Source organism: Giraffa tippelskirchi, chromosome 3 (assembly GCF_054371585.1).
Source record: "Giraffa tippelskirchi isolate mGirTip1 chromosome 3, T2T-mGirTip1v1.2.pri, whole genome shotgun sequence".
Taxonomy (NCBI): Eukaryota; Metazoa; Chordata; class Mammalia; order Artiodactyla; family Giraffidae; genus Giraffa; species Giraffa tippelskirchi.
This window is the reverse complement of record NC_137277.1, coordinates 69,456,344-69,475,271: the sequence shown is the minus strand read 5'-3', so window position 1 is coordinate 69,475,271 and position 18,928 is coordinate 69,456,344. Positions and strand designations below refer to the sequence as shown.

The 18,928-nt window shown below is 37.8% G+C and overlaps 1 protein-coding gene across 24 annotated transcripts in view; it reads left to right on the top strand.

The window, feature by feature from the left end:
• Nucleotides 1-18,928, top strand: part of PMS1 (PMS1 homolog 1, mismatch repair system component) — a 243,643-nt gene that overhangs the window by 47,364 nt on the left and 177,351 nt on the right. For 5 of the 24 annotated variants that reach the window (XM_081579367.1, XM_081579364.1, XM_081579368.1 and 2 more), the window contains one exon: nt 1,871-4,676. The exons of the other annotated variants lie outside the window; for them this stretch is intronic. In XM_081579367.1, the coding sequence (XP_081435493.1) occupies nt 1,871-1,920 (50 nt within the window). In that variant the 3' untranslated portion in view covers nt 1,921-4,676. Of the gene's footprint in view, nt 1-1,870; nt 4,677-18,928 lie in introns of those variants that run through there. 24 annotated transcript variants of the gene reach the window in all.

The window sequence follows — 18,928 nt, the reverse complement described above, 5'->3', positions numbered from 1 at the left end:
CACTATCTGTCCACAGCTGCAGTATACGTCATTATATTTGTACAGGCTAGTGGAGAACACAGGTAAATGAAAGGAATTCACAGACTAGTGGAGAATACAGATGAGTAAAGAGGTAATGACAGCTATCTAGGGGATGGTAAGCAAATTTTTCAAAAAACATAATATTTCAGTTTGAAGATGGTCAGTAAGAAGAGGAGGGAGTATAACCTTTCAATAAGAGAAGAATGGATTTAGAAGATTTCAGGAGACCACTGCTCTCTGTGTAATGACAGGGGGAAACACATGATTTAAAAAGTTGTATTTTTTAAAATTCATTGGAAAACTATGTCACAAAGAAGTTAAATGAACCAAGTTCAAGACACACCTTTGTGCCTTCCTAGACTCACCCAGGCACAAAGAGATTGGTGATGCTTGTGTCCCTGAGAGCATTAACTGAGCCTGGAGGCATAGGCAGGCAGTGGAGCAAGCCTACTACGTGGGATCGTTTATGGCCCTAAGAGAAACCAGCTGAACTTTATTAGTTACGTACGAGCTGACATGACAGATTGGAGGATAGGATTGATCCTCAAATACTAGTGCACCTGAGAAGCCAAATCTTATCAGGACTCTTGCTGAGTAAGCAGTGATGAAGAAAGTTAGGACTGAGCTAGAGAGAGAAGGATCTTCAAGTCTTAACAGTTATTAAATCCCAAAGCCTTGCCATAGGAAGAGACCTCATTCCATCTTCAAGACATTAGAAACGAGAGGTGAACTGGAGCTAAAGGGCTACTCAGCTCCAACCCGGATGAACTCCTTTTGTATTGAAGAGATCTACTCTTCACTCCAGCTGTTTGACAGAGAAAATGAATTACCTTCACTGGGGGAAATATCTATTTCAGTATCTATTGTTTCTTTATGCATCATGTCTCATAAAAATAAAAATATTGAGAGACATAAAAAAGGAAAATGGGATTCATAGTCAAGAGAAAAAGTAGTTGATATAAACAGAAACAAGAACTTTAGGAAATAAGAACTTTGAATTAGGATTCAAGAACTTTCCTGTTAGAGGATTTAGAGAAAAAGATAGTCAAAATTGATAAGAAGGTGGAAACTTTCACCAGAGAAATGGAATTCTAAGGAAGAACCTAATTCTAGAACTAAAGAAAAAGTATCATTAAAAATAATACAAAAAGTAAAGCTGAAAAGCCAATAATATAGATAAACGTATAATAAGAATGATATAGCAGAGTTCTGTGAGAATGTTTGGAGATAGTGGATGCAGGAGATTAAGTTAGAAAATGGTAGCTTGGATATTAGGTTATGAAGGGCCTGTGATGTTATGGTAAGGAGTTTGTACCCCTTCTTGCAACCAGTGATGGGCCACTGAAACTTTTTAGGTAGAGAATGGATATCATGCTGTTTACACAATAAACCAGCAAGACATTATAACTCCTACCATAATTTATGTCTTACTGTAAGAGATGTTATCTTGAACTAAGGTTTGAGGAGAAGGAAAGGACATAAATTTGAGAGATCTTTTGAGAATAGAATAGCTAGGCCTAGGTGACTTAGGCAATATTGGTAGTAAGAGAGAGGAAAGAGTCAGTTCAGTGTAGAGTACCTGTTTTTGGAAACTGATGTCAATGTTGTATGAGAAAGGGAGGATAGATGTAGTATCAGACTCCAGGAGAGAGATCTGGGCGTGGTGATTTGAAGTATCTTTGTAGTAATTTTGTATCCTGGTAATAATTTTGAATAAATACCTATATATACGTTGAGTACTGTAGGTCTCAGATATGTATATCTTAATTATAATAAGCACATTTTGACATCTCAGAAAACAGGTTGTAGCTTATAATTAATGGCCTCCCCAATTACTTTGTCAACAAAGGTCCGTCTGGTCAAGGCTATGGTTTTTCCAGTAGTCATGTGTGGATGTGAGAGTTGGACTATAAAGAAAGCTGAGCGCCGAAGAATTGATGCTTTTGAACTGCGGTGTTGGAGAAGACTCTTGAGAGTCCCTTGGACTGCAAAAAGATCCAACCAGTCCATCCTAAAGGAGATCAGTCCTGGGTGTTCATTGGAAGGACTGATGTTGAAGCTGAAACTCCAATACTTTGGCCACCTGATGCGAAGAGCTGACTCATTGGAAAAGACCCTGATGCTGGGAGAGATTGAAGGCAGGAGGAGAAGGGGACGACAGAGGATGAGATGGCTGTATGGCATCATCGACTCGATGGACATGGGTTTGGATGGACTCTGGGAGTTGGTGATGGACAGGGAGGCCTGGTGTGCTGCAGTTCATGGGGTTGCAAAGAGTCAGACACAACCGAACGACTGAACTGAAATCCCTTTTGGATAAGCAGTTGTGTGCATTGTTTGTAATTTGTGTATTGATTGCAGGGATAAACAACAATTTTACATTTTCCTCCAAAACAAGTGTTTTATGAGACCTAAAAAGGGAAAATAGCCACAAGTGAAAAAAGCTGTGTTAAATAGAAAGGGATTGTCATCATAGGCCAAACATCGAAATTCAAGACACCTGAGGAAATTGCCTTATCCATGAGGCTCTTTAAAAGAAATTTCAAAACAGTGAAAGGCTGATGTGACTAGTTCTGTGTTGCCTGGGATGGTTATTTGGGCATTGTAGCATAATTTAATTAGCATATTGTGTTTTTATTTTTTAGAGGTTCATAAAAGTGTATTTCTTACAGTTTTGCTGAAAAGAATTATTGGCATATGAGTGGCGTTTAAAGCTGTGGGAGTGGAGGAAATATCTAGGGAGAGCACAGAGTGAGATGAGAAGGCATAAGAGGTCTCAGAATACGGTGTGAGGTGAATTTTGGTGTGAGTGTGACCTCTCTTTAGCAATGGAGACAGAGTGCATACCTGTTCTGATTGCTGGGTGCGTGTACTCCTTGATCTCTCTCAACTTTACCTCAGAATTTAGCAGTGGTATTTTTACTTCCCTAAGGCAGAGAATAGCAGCACCACAGTGTTACTAGTGAGGAATACTGTGGTGTTCCTAGGACTTCTGTTCTCTGTGTGAAAGTAACTTGCATTTAGGCCAAGAAAATACCCTGGAGGGAAGCCAAAAAACAAAACTCCACTTTAAGTTATACAGTCATCCCTCAGTATTCACAGAGGATTGGTTACAGGGCACCCTACAGATACCAACATTCTCAGATGCTCAAGTCCCTTATGTAAAATGGTGTAGTAGTTGGCATATAACCTACACGCATCCTCCCATACATTTTAAATCATCTCTAAATTATTTATAATACCTAATACAATGTAAAAGCTATGTAAATAGTTGCCATTGGTTGCAGCAAATTCAAGTTTCGCTTTTTGGAACTTTATGGAATTTTTTTTCCAACTATTTCGGCTCAATAGTTGGTTGAATCTACAGATGTGGAACCCACTGATAAGGGAGACTGACTGTGATATGCTAATGATGCACCTGATCAAGAGAAAAGAAGCAGAAAAACATCAAATGTGAGCCAAGTAGAAATACAGCTTTTCCTTTGGTCCTATTCCACAAAGATCTTTTCCCCTAACCTTGTTTTATTTGTTTTTTTTTCTTTTAGTAAATTCCCTTTCAAAAACTATAAAAATACCACGTGTAATTCTTTAACTGCAGAAACAATTTAAACAAATACAAAGTTTATTCTTACTACCTTGTTTATTTCCTTTCTTCAGTGCATTCATTCATTCATGGATTCTTTTGTTGTTCATTCAAAAATTTTAAATAAAATGCCTACAGGTTATTAGTCAGTGTTTGAATTGCTAGAGAAAAAATGACAAACGTGGCAGACCCTACCCCTAACTTGTTCTCATGCTTCTTGTATTCTTTTTTTTTTTTTTACTTGTATTCTAAAAGAAGAGGCAGACACATGTTTTTTCAAATATTGATAATCTCTAGGAAGAGATAAAACATGATTTAACTTTGGGAGCAGCAACCTTTGATAGGGCATTTAGGAATGGATTCTCTAAGGGGTGTTACTTAGATTGAGATCTGAAGCTTGATAAAGGAGTTAGCAGTGCAAAGGGTAGAGGAAAGAACACATGTCCAAAAGCGGTGAGGTGGAAAGAAGTCTGATGTGCTGGAGTAATGGAAGAAAGGACATTTGGAGGAAAGGCGAGAGCCATAGTGAAAGTTAAATAGGATCATGTAAGCTTTTATCTTTTTCATTCCTAACCCTTTTCTCCAGTTTTTACCCAGTATCACGTAGAATTTTTTCTTTTAAAACATTAAATTCCAAGCTAAGTTATGATTTCCCCTACGTTGTATTGCTTACATTTTAAGAATGTTTATTAGTGTTTATTTAACAGTTATATTTCAAACGCCAGCCACATTGCCATCTTCTGTTTATATTTAGGTCTGAAGATTTTTTGCTTGTTAAGTTTATTTTCTTTGGTTTTGATGTAATTGTCATGAATTCTTTGGTTTTGATGTAATTGTCATTTGGTTAGTGTTTATCTTCCACTGTTTTCATCAAATATACTTGGGTAATGTACTTTCAAATCTCTGCAGGTACAGAACAGTCTATGTTTTGCCCATATGCATATCATATTTATCTTGACTGGGTATAAATTTCTTAATTACCCCTCAGTAGTTTGAGATTGTCTGTCTTCTAGTATTATAGATAGCAAATTTAATGTTAGTCTTTCCTAATAAAGAACTTGTTCTTTCTGAAGTTTTTGTAAAATTTTTCATTCTCCTTAAAATTTAGGACCTCCAGTGGAATGTGGTGTCTTTTAGTTTTTTTTAATTCCTATTTGTAATGGTTATAGGCTCTTGAAATATGCGCTCAAACCTTTAACTCAAGAAAATTTTCTTCTATTATTTATTTAAATACATCTGCATTTGTTTCTTTTTCTTTTCCTAGAATTCCTGATTTTAAGCTAGGCTTTCTAACTTATATTTCCTTCATGATTGCCATTTGTTATGAACAGTAGGTCAGAGTAGGTCACAGGAGGTCAGTTGCTACACCTTTGCAGCAACTTTCAGGTGTTTTGATTCTGATTCACAGTAAGAAATACATTTTACATAGCAACCTAGTTTATACAAATCCAATCAAAACAAAAAATATACTTATGTGTGGTGTAGTTTGTTATCATTTAGTCTATTTGTATTTTAGTTTTTTGTTTGTTTGTTTTAAATGCTAGTTGCTGTATACTGCATCACTGATTCTCAACCAACGATGGTCCCCACCTTGCCCCCCACAGGAACATATGACAGTGTCTGGAGGCATTTTCGATAGTCACAACAGGGTTGGCTGCTGGCTGCATCTAGTAGGTAGAGGCCAGGGATCTTGAAATGCACTGGACAGCCCCCACAATAAACGTCAGTAGTGCCAAGTTTGAGAAACCGTATACTAAATTGATTCTTTGGCTTTTCACTGCTTTGTATCTCAGCCCTACTGTTCATTCATTAGAATGACATGAGGAGATTGATTTATTAAGTCTTGACTGGTCATTGTAGAAGTTGCTTAGTGTTTGAAAAAATAATAACTTAAGGTATATGGCCTTGAAAAAGCATCTAGCACTAATTTCATTGGGTTTTTTCCCAACAAAAGCTAATTATTAACCTCATATTTAAGCAGTATAATTTTTATACCTTTATTCGAGTTTTTCCTGTTTTTATTGAAATATTGTTGATTTATAATATTAGTTTCAGATGTACAGTGTGGTGATTAAATAATTTTATAGATTATACTTCATTTAAAGTTATTATAAAAAATACTGGTTACATTCCCAGTGCTGTACAATATTTTCTTATAGTTTATTTCTCTTATACAAAGCAGCTTGTAACTCTTATTCCTCTACTCCTATCTTGCCCCTTGCGCAGTTAGTAACCAATATTTTGTTCTCTACATCTGTGAATCTTTTTTTATTGTTTTCATTCATTTGTTGTGTTTTAGATTCAACATATAAGTGAAATCATACAATATTTGTCTTTCTCTGATTTATTTCACTAAACATAGTACCCTCTAGGTCCACACATGTTGCAAATGGCAGAATTTCATTATTTTTTGTGGCTGAGTAGTATTCTGTTGTATATATACACTACATCTTTTTTATGGGCTTCCCTTGTGGCTCAGCTGGTAAAGAATCTTCCTGCAGTGTGGGAGGCCTGGGTTCAATGCCTGGGTTGGGAAGATCCCCTAGAGAAGGGAAATGGCTACCCACTTCAGTATTCTAGCCTAGAGAATTCCATGGACTGTATAGTCCATGGGGTCGCAAAGAGTCGGACACGATTAAGCAACTTTCACTTCACTTCACATCTTTTTTATACATACATCTGTGGTTGGATGCTTAGGTTGCTTCCATATTTTGGCAATTGTAAATAATGCTGCTGTGATTATTGGGGTGCATGTATGTTTTAGACTTAGTGTTATCTTTTTCCTTCAGATATATACTTAGGAGTGAAATTGCAGGATCATAATGTAGTTCTAGTTTTCGTTTTTTGAGGAATTTCTATACTGTTTTCCATAGTATATTGTCATAGTATATTTCTATAGTCAGTTGGGTGCATCAGTTGACATTTCTGCCAACTGTGTGTTAGGTTTCACTTCTCTTCACATCCTTGCTGATTTGTTATTTGCAGTCATATGATAGCCATTCTTAAGTTGATAACTCATGTTTTGATTTGCATTTCTCTAATGATTAAGAAACCTGTATGCAGGTCAGGAAGCAGCAGTTAGAACTGGACATGGGACAACAGACTGGTTCCAAATAGGAAAAGGAGTACGTCAAGGCTGTGTATTGTCACCCTGCTTATTTAACTTCTAGGCATAGTACATCATGAGAAACGCTGGGCTGGAAGAAACACAAGCTGGAATCAAGATTGCCAGGAGAAATATCAATAACCTCAGATATGCAGATGACACCACCCTTATGGCAGAAAGTGAAGAAGAGCTAAAGAGCCTCTTGATGAAAGTCAAAGAGGAGAGTGAAAAAGTTGGCTTAAAGCTCAACTTTCAGAAAACTAAGATCATGGCGTCTGGTCCCATCACTTCATGGGAAATAGATGGGGAAACAGTGGAAACAGTGTCAGACTTTAATTTTTTGGGCTCCAAAATCACTGCAGATGGTGATTGCAGCCATGAAATTAAAAGACTCTTACTCCTCGGAAGGCAGGTTATGACCAACCTAGACAGCATATTTAAAAGCAGAGACATTACTTTGCCAACAAAGGTCCATCTAGTCAAGGCTATGGTTTTTCCAGTGGTCATGTATGGATGTGAGAGTTGGACGGTGAAGAAAGCTGAGCGCCGAAGAATTGATGCTTTTGAACTGTGGTGCTGGAGAATACTCTAGAGAGTCCCTTGGACTGCAAGGAGATCCAACCAGTCCATCCTAAAGGAGATCAATCCTGGGTGTTCATTGGAAGGACTGATGTTGAAGGTGAAACTCCAATACTTTGGCTACCTCATACAACGAGTTTACTCATTGGAAAAGACCCTAATGCTGGGAAGGATTGGGGGCAGGAGGAGAAGGGGACGACAGAGGATGAGATGGTTGGATGGCATCACAGACTCGATGGACATGGGTTTGTGTAAACTCCGGGAGTTGGTGATGGACAGGGAGGCCTGGCGTGCTGCAATTCATGGGGTTGCAAAGAGTCGAACACGACTGAGTGACTGAACTGAACTGAATGATTAAGCACGGTTGAGCATCTTTTCACGTGCCTCAATAGCCATCTGTATATTTTCTTTGGAAAAATGTCTGTTCGGGTCTTTGGCTCACTTTTTAACCAGTTGAGTTGTTTTTGATATTCAGTTGTATGAGCTATTTCTGTATTTTAATGTTAACCCCTTATTGGTCTTATTATTTCAAATATTTTCTCCTGTTTTTCTCCCATTTTGTTCTATTAATGATTTCCTTTGCCATGCAAAATATTTTAAGTTTATTTAGGTCTCATTTGTTTATTTTTGCTTTTATTTCCTTTGCCTTAGGAGATACTCCAAAAAAAATATTGCTATGGTTTATCTTAGAGTGTTATGTCCATAATTTCTAGATGTTTTACGGTTTCCAGTCTTATATTTAGATCTTTAATCCATTTTGAGGGTATTTTTGTAAATGGTATGAGAAAGTGCTCTAATTTCATTCTTTTACATGTAGCTGTTCAGTTTTCTCAGTACCACTTACTCTAGAGACTGTCCTTTCTCTATTGTATATTCTTGCCTTCTTTGTCATTAATTGGCCATAACTATCTGAATTTATTTCTGGGCTCTATTCTGTTTAACTGATCTGTGTGCCTGTTTTTTTGTGCCAGTACTGTACATACAATGTGCTTCCCTGATGTCTCAGTGGTAAAGAATCCGCCTGCCAATGCAGGAGATGTGGGTTCAGTCCCTGGGTCGGGAAGATCCCCTGGAGACGGAAATGGCAACCCACTCCACTGGGATATCCCATGGACAGAGGAGCCTGGTGGGCTCCAGTCTTACAGGGTTGAAAAGACTCAGACATGACTTAGTGACTAAACAACAACAATTATACATACTTTTTTGTGTCCTTACCATACATACTGTTACTGAAGATTTGTAGTATAGTCTGAAGTCAGAGAGTATGCTACCTCCAGCTTTGTTCTTTTTTCTCAAGATTGCTTTGATCCTTTAGGAGCTTTCATGGTTTCATATAAATTCTAGGATTATTTGTAGTAGTTCTGTGAAAAATGTCATGGGGTATTTTGACAGAAATGGCATTAAGTGTGTAGATTGGTTTGGGTAGGATGTACATTTTAACAATACTGTTTTTCAAGCCATGGATGCAATATATCTTTCCATTTCTTTGTACCTTTAATTTCTTTCACTGTTTTATATTAATAGTTTTCAGAATATAGATCTTTCACCTCCTTGGTTAAGTTTATTCCTAAGTATTTTTAAAAATTTATTCATTTTTTATTGTAGGATAGTTGCTTTACAGTGTCATGTTGGTTTCTGTCATGCACCCAACATGAGTCAGCCATAGGTATACATATGTCCCTTCCCTCTTGAACTTCCCTCCTACCTGCTACCCTATCTTATCTGTCTAGGTTGTCACAGAGCACCAGGTTGAGCTCCCTGTTATATAGCAACTTCCCATTAGCTATCTGTTTTACATATGGTAATGTATATATTTCAAGGCTACTCTCTCAATCTATCCAACATTTTCCTTCCTCCATTGTGTCCAGAAGTCTGTTTCTATGTCTGAGTCTCTATTCCTGCCCTGCAAATAGGTTCATCAGTACCATTTTTATAGGTTCCATATATGTGTGTTAATATACAAGATTTGTTTTTCTCTTTCTGACTTACTTCACTCTGTATAACCTGCTGTAGGTTCATCTGCCTCACTAGAACCGACTCAAATTCGTTCCTTTTTATGGCTGAATAATATTCCATTGTATATATGCACCACAGCTTATTTATCCATTCATCAACAGATTTATAGGTTGCTTCCATGTCCTGGCTGTTGTAAATAGTGCCACAGTGTACATTGGGGTACATGTATCTTTTTCAATTATGGTTTTCTAAGGCTATATGGCCAGTAGTGGGATTGCTGGGTCATATGGTAGTTCTATTCCTTATTCCTAGGTATTTTTTTTTAACCTTTAAATATATATGTTTTATTGAAGTAGAGTTGACTTAACAATGTTTCAGGTGCCCAGCAAGGTGATTTGATTATACAAAAAAGCAACATTATTTTTGAAATTATTTTCTACCATAGGTTATTATAAGATATTGACTATAGTTCCTATGGTATACAGTAAACCTTTGTTACTTGTTGCATATCTACTTATTAATTAGAAATCTAGCATTCTATTCATACTAAGTCAAACAAGTGGAATCAAAATGTCATATTTTTTAGTAAAGCAAAATTTTATAAGTTTTCAAAAATACATATTATGCATATTTGTATTTATACAAAAGCTTTTCTACTACACTTGATAAATGCTTGAGAAAGAATATTAAAAAAAGAGAGAAATTGGAGAAATTTTTCCAATTGGAGAAACTGGAGAACATAAACTAAATGAAATGGGAGCACTGAATATGAAATAGAAAAAGTGAAAAAAACTAGATAAAAGTAAAAGACCATCATAGAATCCAGTTGTTTTTAAGCATGACTGCTCATAAGAAATGTATCTGGAACTCTGGAGAAAATAGCAATACCTGACCATTTGTATTTTTCAAAAACTTGCAAGATAATTCTGATATACATCTCGATTTTAAATAGTAATCGCAGGTTTTTCTATTAGATTCTAGTTTTGGTGATATAGAGTTCTGTTATTTTTCTGTTGACCAGTCATGATACAATGGTATTAAGTGGATAACAGTTACACAATCACAGTAGTAAAAGATGTTTATCAGCTTTCACAATCAATATCCAGAGAAAAAATAAAAGATAATTACAATTGCATGGCATAATGGGAACATGATAAACTTAACAATATAAAATAATTACTTAAAATTTGGAGGGGTTAAGCAGAGTGATGTGCTAAGTGGAAATCCATACATGCACATGTTTTCATCTACCCAGCCAGTCTGTGTCTTTTGGTTGCTGTGTTTAGTCCATTTACATTTAAGATAATGATTGATATGTATGGTCCTGTTACCATTTTCTTAATTGTTTTAGATTTATTTTCTGTAGGGTCTTTCTTTCTCTTGTGCTTCCTGCCTAGAGCAGTTCCTTTAGCGTTTGTTGTAAAGCTGGTTTGGTGGTGCTGAATTCTCTTAACTTTTGCTTGTCTGGAAAGCTTTTGATTTTTCCATCAAATCTGAAGGAGAGTCTTGCTGGGTAGAGTATTCTTAGTTATAGGTTCTTCCCTTTCATCACTTTAAATATATCATGCAATTCCCTTCTGGCCTGTAGAGTTTCTGTTGAGAAATCAACCGATAGCTTGATGGGAGTCCCCTTGTATGTTGTTTGTCATTTTCCCTTGTCACTTTTAATGTTTTATCTCTGTCTTTAATTTCTGTCCGTTTGATTGCTGTGTGTCTCAGTGTGTTCCTACTTGGGTTTATCCTGCCTGGGACTCTCTGTGTTTCCTGGACTTGGATGACTAAGTTTTCAGCTATTATCTCTTCAAATGTTTTCTCAGGTCCTTTCTCTTCTCCTTCTGGGACCCATATAATGTGAATGTTGGTGCATTTTATGTTGTCCCAGAGGTCTCTTAGGCTGTCTTCATTTCTTTTCATTCTTTTTTCTATATTCTGTTCTGTGGTGGTGATTTCCACCATTCTGTACCCCAGGTCTTTTATGCATTCTTCTGCCTCCGTTATTCTGCTGTTGATTCTTTCTAGTGTATTATTCATCTCCGTTCTTAGTTCTTCTAGGCGTTTGGTAACATTTATTGCAACTTCTCAATCTTTGCCTCCATTCTTTTCCTGAGCTCTTGGGTCAACTTCACTGTCATTATTCTGAATTCTTTTTCTGGATGGTTGCCTATCTCCACTTCATCTAGTTGTTTTTCTGGGGTTTTATCTTGTCCCTTATCTGGGACGTAACTTCCTGCTTTTTCATCGTGATTAACTTTCTGTAATAACAATTTTCGTGTTAGCCTTTGTGACACTGTGCTGCTTCTTGCTGCTTCTGTCTGCCCTCTGATGGCTAAGGCTAAGAGGCTTGTGTAAGCTTCTTGATGGGAGGAACTGGTGGTGGGAAAAATTGGGTCTTGCTCTGGTGGGCAGGGCCTTGCTCAGTAGAGCTTTAATCCAATTATCTGCAGATGGGCAGAGTTGCACTCCTTCCCTGGTACTTGTTTGGCCTAGTCGACCCAGCCCTGGGGTCTGCAGGCTCTATGGTAGGGTTAATGGCAAACTCCAAAAGGGTTTATACCAAGGGGGACTTTCTAGTGCCCCTGTCCCTGTGGTGAGCCCCTGCCGACCCACGCCTCCACAGGAGGCCTCCAACGCCATCAGATTGTTTTGGTTAAGTCTCCTGTGGGGTCGGTGCTCCTGTCTCCTGGGTATTGGTGCATGCAGAATTTTGTTTGTGCCCTCCAAGACTAGAGTCTCTGTTTCCCCAAGTCCTCTGGAAGTCCTATAATCAAATCCTCTGGCTCTCAAGGTCAAATTCCCTGGGAATTCTCAGTCCCTTTGCCAGATCCCCAGGCTGGGAAATCTGATGTGGGGTCCAGAATGTTCACAACAGTGTGAGAACTTCTTCACTATTATTGTTTTACAGTCTGTGGGTCACCCACCCAGCCGGTAAGGAATTTGATTTTATTGTGATTGCGCCCCTCCTACCGTCTCGCTGCGGCTTCTTCTTTGTCTTTGGACTTAGGCTATCTTTTTTTGGTGGGTTCCAGCATCCTCCTGTTGATGGTTGTTCAATAGCTAGTTGCAATTTTGGTGCTCTCACAGGAGGAGATGAGCGCATGTTCTTCTACTCCACCATCTTGAACCAGAAGCCACTCTTCGGTATTTTTGATGCAATTTTAAATAGGATTGTTTTCTTATTTTCTTTTTCTGATAGTTAATTATTAGTTATTATTATTAGTTGTTTCATTATTACCAACAGATTTCTGTATATTAATCTTATATCCTTCAAGTTTAATGTATTCATCTATTAGTCCTGGTAGTTTTTTTGGTGGAGACGTTAGGGTTTTCTATGTATAATATCAGGTCATCTTACTGTTGTTTGATTGCTGTGGTTAGTACTTCCAATACTGTGTTAAATAGAAATGGCAAGATTTGAAATACTTGTGTTATTCCTTTGAGCATGATATTAGCTGTGGATTTGTCATCAGTGGTCTTTATTATTTTAGTATAAATTCCCTCTATACTAGCTTTGATGAGAGTTTTTATCATGAATGGTTGTTCATTTGTGTCAAAATGCTTTTTCTGTGTCTGTTGTCATGTGATTTTTATCCAAAATTGTTAATGTGGTATATCACATAGATTGATTTACAGGTGTTGAACCATCCTTGCATCGTTGGAATAAATCCCACTTCATCATGGTATGTTATTCTTTTTCATATACTGTTGAATTTGGTTTGCTAATGTTTTGTTGAGGATTTTTATATCTATATTCATCAGAGATGTTACCTTATAATTTTATTTTTTTAGTATCTGGTTAATGGAGGCCTTGTAGAATGAATTTGGGAGTGTTACCTCCTCTTCAGTTTTTTGGGATAGTTTGAGAGGATAGGTATTATTTCTTCTTTATATGTTTGGTAGAATTTGCCTGTGAGGCTCTTTGGTCCTGGAAGTTTTTGCTTGGGAGTTTTTTATTATAAATTCATTTTCATTACTAGTGATCAGTCTGTTTAGATTGTCTGTTTTTTCCTGGTTCAGTTTTGGAAGATTCTGTGTTTCTAGAAATTTATCCTTGCAGAATGTCTGATTTGTTGGTATATGACTGTTCACAATATTTTCTTATGTGTGGCTTTTTTTTTTGATATCTCTATTTTCTTGTGTGTGTGTGTGTGTTTTATCTCTATTGTTGTTTCTCTTCTTTCATTTTCTAATTTTATTTATTTGAAATCTCCTTTTATTGATGAACCTGGCTGAAGGCTTATCAATTTTGTCTATGTTTTTAAGAAAACAATTTTCTGTTTCACTGTTTTCTTGGATTCTTTATTTCCTCTCTGAGTGTTATTACTGCATTCCTTATGATGATTTGGGTTTTGCTTGTTCTTTTTTGTAATTCCTTTAGATAGTAGTTTGGATTGTTTATTTGAGATTTTTTTAGTTCTTGAGATAGGCCTGTATTAGTGTAAACTTCTGTTTGTAAACTGCTTTTGCTGTATTGGGTAGATTTTGGATAATTGTTTTTTTATTTTCATTTGTTTCAAGGTATTTTCTGATTTCTTTTTTAGTTTCTTCATTGATCTGTTGGTTTTTTAGTAACGTGGTTTAGTCTTCATATGGTTTGCGTTTTTCCCATTTTCTTTCTATAATGGATTTCTAGTTTCATACTGTTGTGGTCAGGAAAAATGTTTGCTATAACTTCTGTTCTCTTAAATTTTTTATTTCTTTCTCTTAAATCTTTGAGTCATATCAGCATGCAGTTTTTAAAAAGCTTATCAATATTGGTGAATTTTTGTATAGCCATTTTAATATTCAAGATGGGAGAAAAAAAGCAACATTTTCAGCATATTATGCTTTATTGTTTCAAAAAAGATAAAACATAACTGAAATGCAAAAAAGGATTTGTGCAGTGTATGGGAAAGGTGTTGTGACAGATTAAACATGTCAAAAGTGGTTTATGAAGTGTTGTGCTGGAGATTTCTCACTGAACAATGTTCCACAGTTGGGTAGGCCAGTTGAGGTTGGCAGCAATCAAATTGAGACATTAACTGAGAACAATCAATGTTATTCAATGCAGGAGATAACCATCATACAAAGAATATCCAAATCAACATTGAATATCATTTGCACCAGCTTGTCATTTTGATGTTTGCATTCCAAAGGAAAAAAAAACCTTCTTGACCATGTTTCCACATGTGAAAAATGTTCCGTTTTTAGAATGATTTATGACAGATGATGAAAAGTGGATGTTGTACAGTAATGTGGAACAGAGGAGACCGTGGAGCAAGTGAAATGAACCACCACCAACCACACCAAAGGCCAGTCTTCAGCCAAAGAATATGTTGTGTATATGGTGGGATTGAAAGGGAGTCATCTATTACAACCTCCTCCTGGAAAACCAAGTGATGCCCACGTGTATTGCTCCTATTTAGACCAACTAAAAGCAGCACTTAACAAAAACTGTCCAGAATCAGTCAACAGAGAATGCATAGTCTTCCACCAGAATAACACAAGACCATGTTTATTTGATCACCAGGCAAAACTGTTACAGCTTGACTGGGGAGTTCTGATTCATCTGCCATATTTAGCAGACATTGCACCTTCAGATTTCCATTTGTTTTGGTCTTTACAAATTCTCTTAATGGAAAAAATTTCAGTTCACTGGAAGACTATAAAAAGCACTTGGAACAGTTCTTTGTTCAAAAGATAAGAAGTTTAGGGAAGATGAAATTATGAAGTTGCCTGAAAAATGGCAGAAGGTAGTGGAACAAAACAGTGAATACATTGTTCATTTCTTGGTGAAAAGGAAAAATGTGTCTTTTTTTTTTTTTTACTTAAAAAAGAAAAAGAAGGAACTTTTTGGCCAACCCAGTACTATTTCCTGATTGATTTATTTTCTAGATGATTGGTGTAAGTGGGTTCTTAAAGTCCCTATGATTATATCATTGTCAGTCTCTCCGTTTACCGGTGTTGTGTTTGTGCTTAGTTGATCACTCATGTCTGACTCTTTGTAACCACATGGACTGTAGCCTGCCAGGCTCTTCTGTTAATGGGATTTTTAGGCAGGAATATTGGAGTGGGTTGCCATTTCCCCCTCCAGTTATATATGTTAATGTTTACTTTATATATTTAGTTATTCCTATATTAGGGGCATACATGTTCAGTTCAGTTCAGTCACTCAGTCGTGTCCGACTCTTTGCAACCCCATGAATTGCATTACGCCAGGCCTCTCTGTCCATCACCTACCCCCGGAGTCTACCCAAACCCATGTCTATCGAGTCAGTGATGCCATCCAACCATCTCATCCTCTGTCGTCCCCTTCTCCTCCTGCCCCCAATCCTACCCAGCATTAGGGTCTTTTCCAATGAGTCAACTCTTCTCATGAGGTGGCCAAAGTATTGGAGTTTCAGCTTCAACATCAGTCCTTCCAATGAACACTCAGGATTGATCTCCTTTAGGATGGATTGATTGGATCTCCTTGCAGTCCAAGGGACTCTCAAGAGTCTTCTCCAACACCACAGTTCAAAAGCATCAATTCTGCGGCGCTCAGCTTTCTTCACCATCCAACTCTCACATCCATACGTGACCATTGGAAAAACCATAGCCTTGACTAGACGGATTTTTTTTGGCAAAGTAATGTCTCTGCTTTTAAATATGCTCTCTAGGTTGGCTCGTAACCTTCCTTCCAAGGAGTCTTTTAATTTCATGGCTGCAGTCACCATCAGCAGTGATTTTGGAGCCCCCAAAAATAAAGTTTGACACTGTTTCCACTGTTTCCCCATCTATTTCCCATGAAGTGATGGGACCAGATGCCATGATCTTAGTTTTCTGAATGTTGAGCTTTAAGCCAACTTTTTCATTCTCCTCTTTCACTTTCATCAAGAGGCTCTTTAGTTCTTCACTTTTTGCCATAAGGGTGGTGTCATCTGCATAACTGAGGTTATTGATATTTCTCCCGGCAATCTTGATTCCAGCTTGTGTTTCTTCCAGCCCAGCGTTTCTCATGATGTACTCTGCATATAAGTTAAATAAGCAGGGTGACAATATAGAGCCTTGACGTCCTCCTTTTCCTATTTGGAACTAGTCTGTTGTTCCATGTCCAGTTCTAACTGTTGCTTCCTGACCTGCATACAGGTTTCTCAAGAGACAGGTCAGATGGTCTGGTATTCCCATCTCTTTCAGAATTTTCCAGTTTATTGTGATCCACACAGTCAAAGGCTTTGGCATAGTCAATAAAGCAGATATAGATGTTTTTCTGGAACTCTCTTGCTTTTTCGATGATCCAGCAGATATTGGCAATGTGATCTCTGGTTCCTCTGCCTTTTCTAAAACCAGCTTATATGTTAATGAGTGTTAAACCCTGTTTTTATATTGATTCCTTTATTATTTGTCTTTTGTTACAGATTTTGTGTTAAAATGTTTTTTGATATGAGTATTATTCCCCCAGCTTTCTTGTCGTTATATGCTTGAAATATCTTTCTCCATACCCTCACTTTCAGCTTATGTGGGTCTTTAGCTCTGACGTGAGTCTCTTTTAAGCAGCATGTTGTTAGATCCTGTTTTTTAATTCAGTCAGCCACCCTATATATTTTTTCTTTTTTTTCACTGCACCTAATAACTTGTGGGATCTGTAGCCCATCCAGGGACTGAACCTGGGCTGTGGCAGTGGAAGACTGGAATCCTAACAACTAGGCCACCAGGAAGCTCCTATTGAAGTTTTCAATTTGGTAACCACCATGAGGTTTATGTATGTTGCTGCTGCTGCTGCTGCTAAGTTGCTTCAGTCATGTCCGACTCTGTGCAACCCCATAGACGGCAGCCCACCAGGCTCCCCCGTCCCTGGGATTCTCCAGGCGAGAATACAGGAGTGGGTTGCCATTTCCTTCTCCAATGCATGAAAGTGAAAAGTGAAAGTGAAATTGCTCAGTCGTGTCTGACTCTTCATGACCCCATGGACTGCAGCCTACCAGGCTCCTCCGTCCGTGGGATTTTCCAGGCAAGAGTACTGGAGTGGGGTGCCATTGCCTTCTCCGTATATATGTTGACCTGTAGCTATATCTACTAGTTTTAAACAGGTAATCATTTAAGTTCAAACACATTATAAACGATCTACATTTTTTTACTCCTTTCTCCCACATTTTCTGTTTTTTATGTCATATTTCCCATCTTCATTTTTATCCCGTATCCTGTATGTAGTTATAGTTGATTTTAAAATGTTTTGTCTTCTTCAGCACCAGGGTCTTTTCCAGTGAGTCGGCTCTTTGCATCAGTAGGCCGAAGTATTGGAGCCTGAGTTTCAGGATCAGTCCCTTCTAATTAATATTCAGGATTGCCTTCCTTTAGGATTGACTAATTTGTTTTCCTTGCTGTCCAAGGGACTCTCAAGAGTCTTCTCCAGCACCACAGTTTGAAAGCATCACTTCTTCAGATCTCAGTGTTCTTTTGGTCCAACTCTCACATCTGTACATGACTACTGGGAAACCATAGCTTTGACTAAATGGCCCTTTGTCAGCAAAGTGATATCTTTGCTTTTTAATATGCTGCCTAGGTTTATCATGGCTTTCCTTTCCAAGGAACAAGCGTCTTTTAATTTCATGGCTGCCATTACCAGTCACAGTGATTTAGGAGCCCAGGAAAATAAAAGTCTGTCACTCTATTTGTTCCCTATTTGTTTGCCATGAGGTGATGGGACCGGATGCCATGATTTTTGCTTTTTGAATGTTGAGTCTTAAGCCAGCTTTTTCACTCTCCTTTTTCACCATCATCAAGAGGTTCTTTAGTTCCTCTTCGCTATGTGCCATTAGGGTGGTATCATCTGCATCCAGGGGATCTTCCCAACCCAGCGATTGAACCCAGGTCTCCCGCATTGCAGGTGGATTCTTTACAAGCTGAGTCACAAGGGAAGGATAATCTGCATATCTGAATTTATTGATATTTCTTCTGGCAATGTTGATTCCAGCTTGTAATTCTTCCAGCCCAGCATTTCACATGATGTATTCTGCATATAAGTTAAATAAGCAGGTTGACAGTATACAGCTTTGACATACTCCTTTCTCAATTTTGAATTGGTTCGTTTTTCCATGTTTGGTTCTAACTCTTGCTTCTTGACTTACATACAGATTTCTCAGGAAGCAGATAAAGTGGTCTGGTATTCCCATCTCTTGAAGAATTTTCCACGGTTTGTTGTGATCCACACAGTCAAAGGGTTTAGCGTACTCGATGAAGCAGAGGTAGATGTTTTTCTGGATTATGATCCAAGGGATGTTGGCAATTTGATCTCTAGTACCTCTGCCTTTCCTAAATCCAGCTTGAACATCTGGAAGTTCTCGGTTTATGTACTGTTGAAGCCTAGCTTGGAGGATTTTGAGCGTTACCTTGCTAGCATGTGAGATGAGTACAGTTGTGTTACTGAGCTTTTCAAATTTGCTGGCATATTGATTGTAGCACTTTCACAGCATCATCTTTTAGGATTTGAAATAGCTCAGCTGTAATTCCATCACCTCTACTATCTTTGTTCCTAGTAATGCTTCCTAGGGAGAAGGCAATGGCACCCCACTCCAGTACTCTTGCCTGGAAAATCCCATGGACGGAGGAGCCTGGTAGGGTACGGTCCATGGGGTCGCTAAGAGTCGGACTCGACTGAGCAACTTCACTTTCACTTTTCCCTTTCATGCACTGGAGAAGGAAATGGCAACCCACTCCAGTATTCTTGC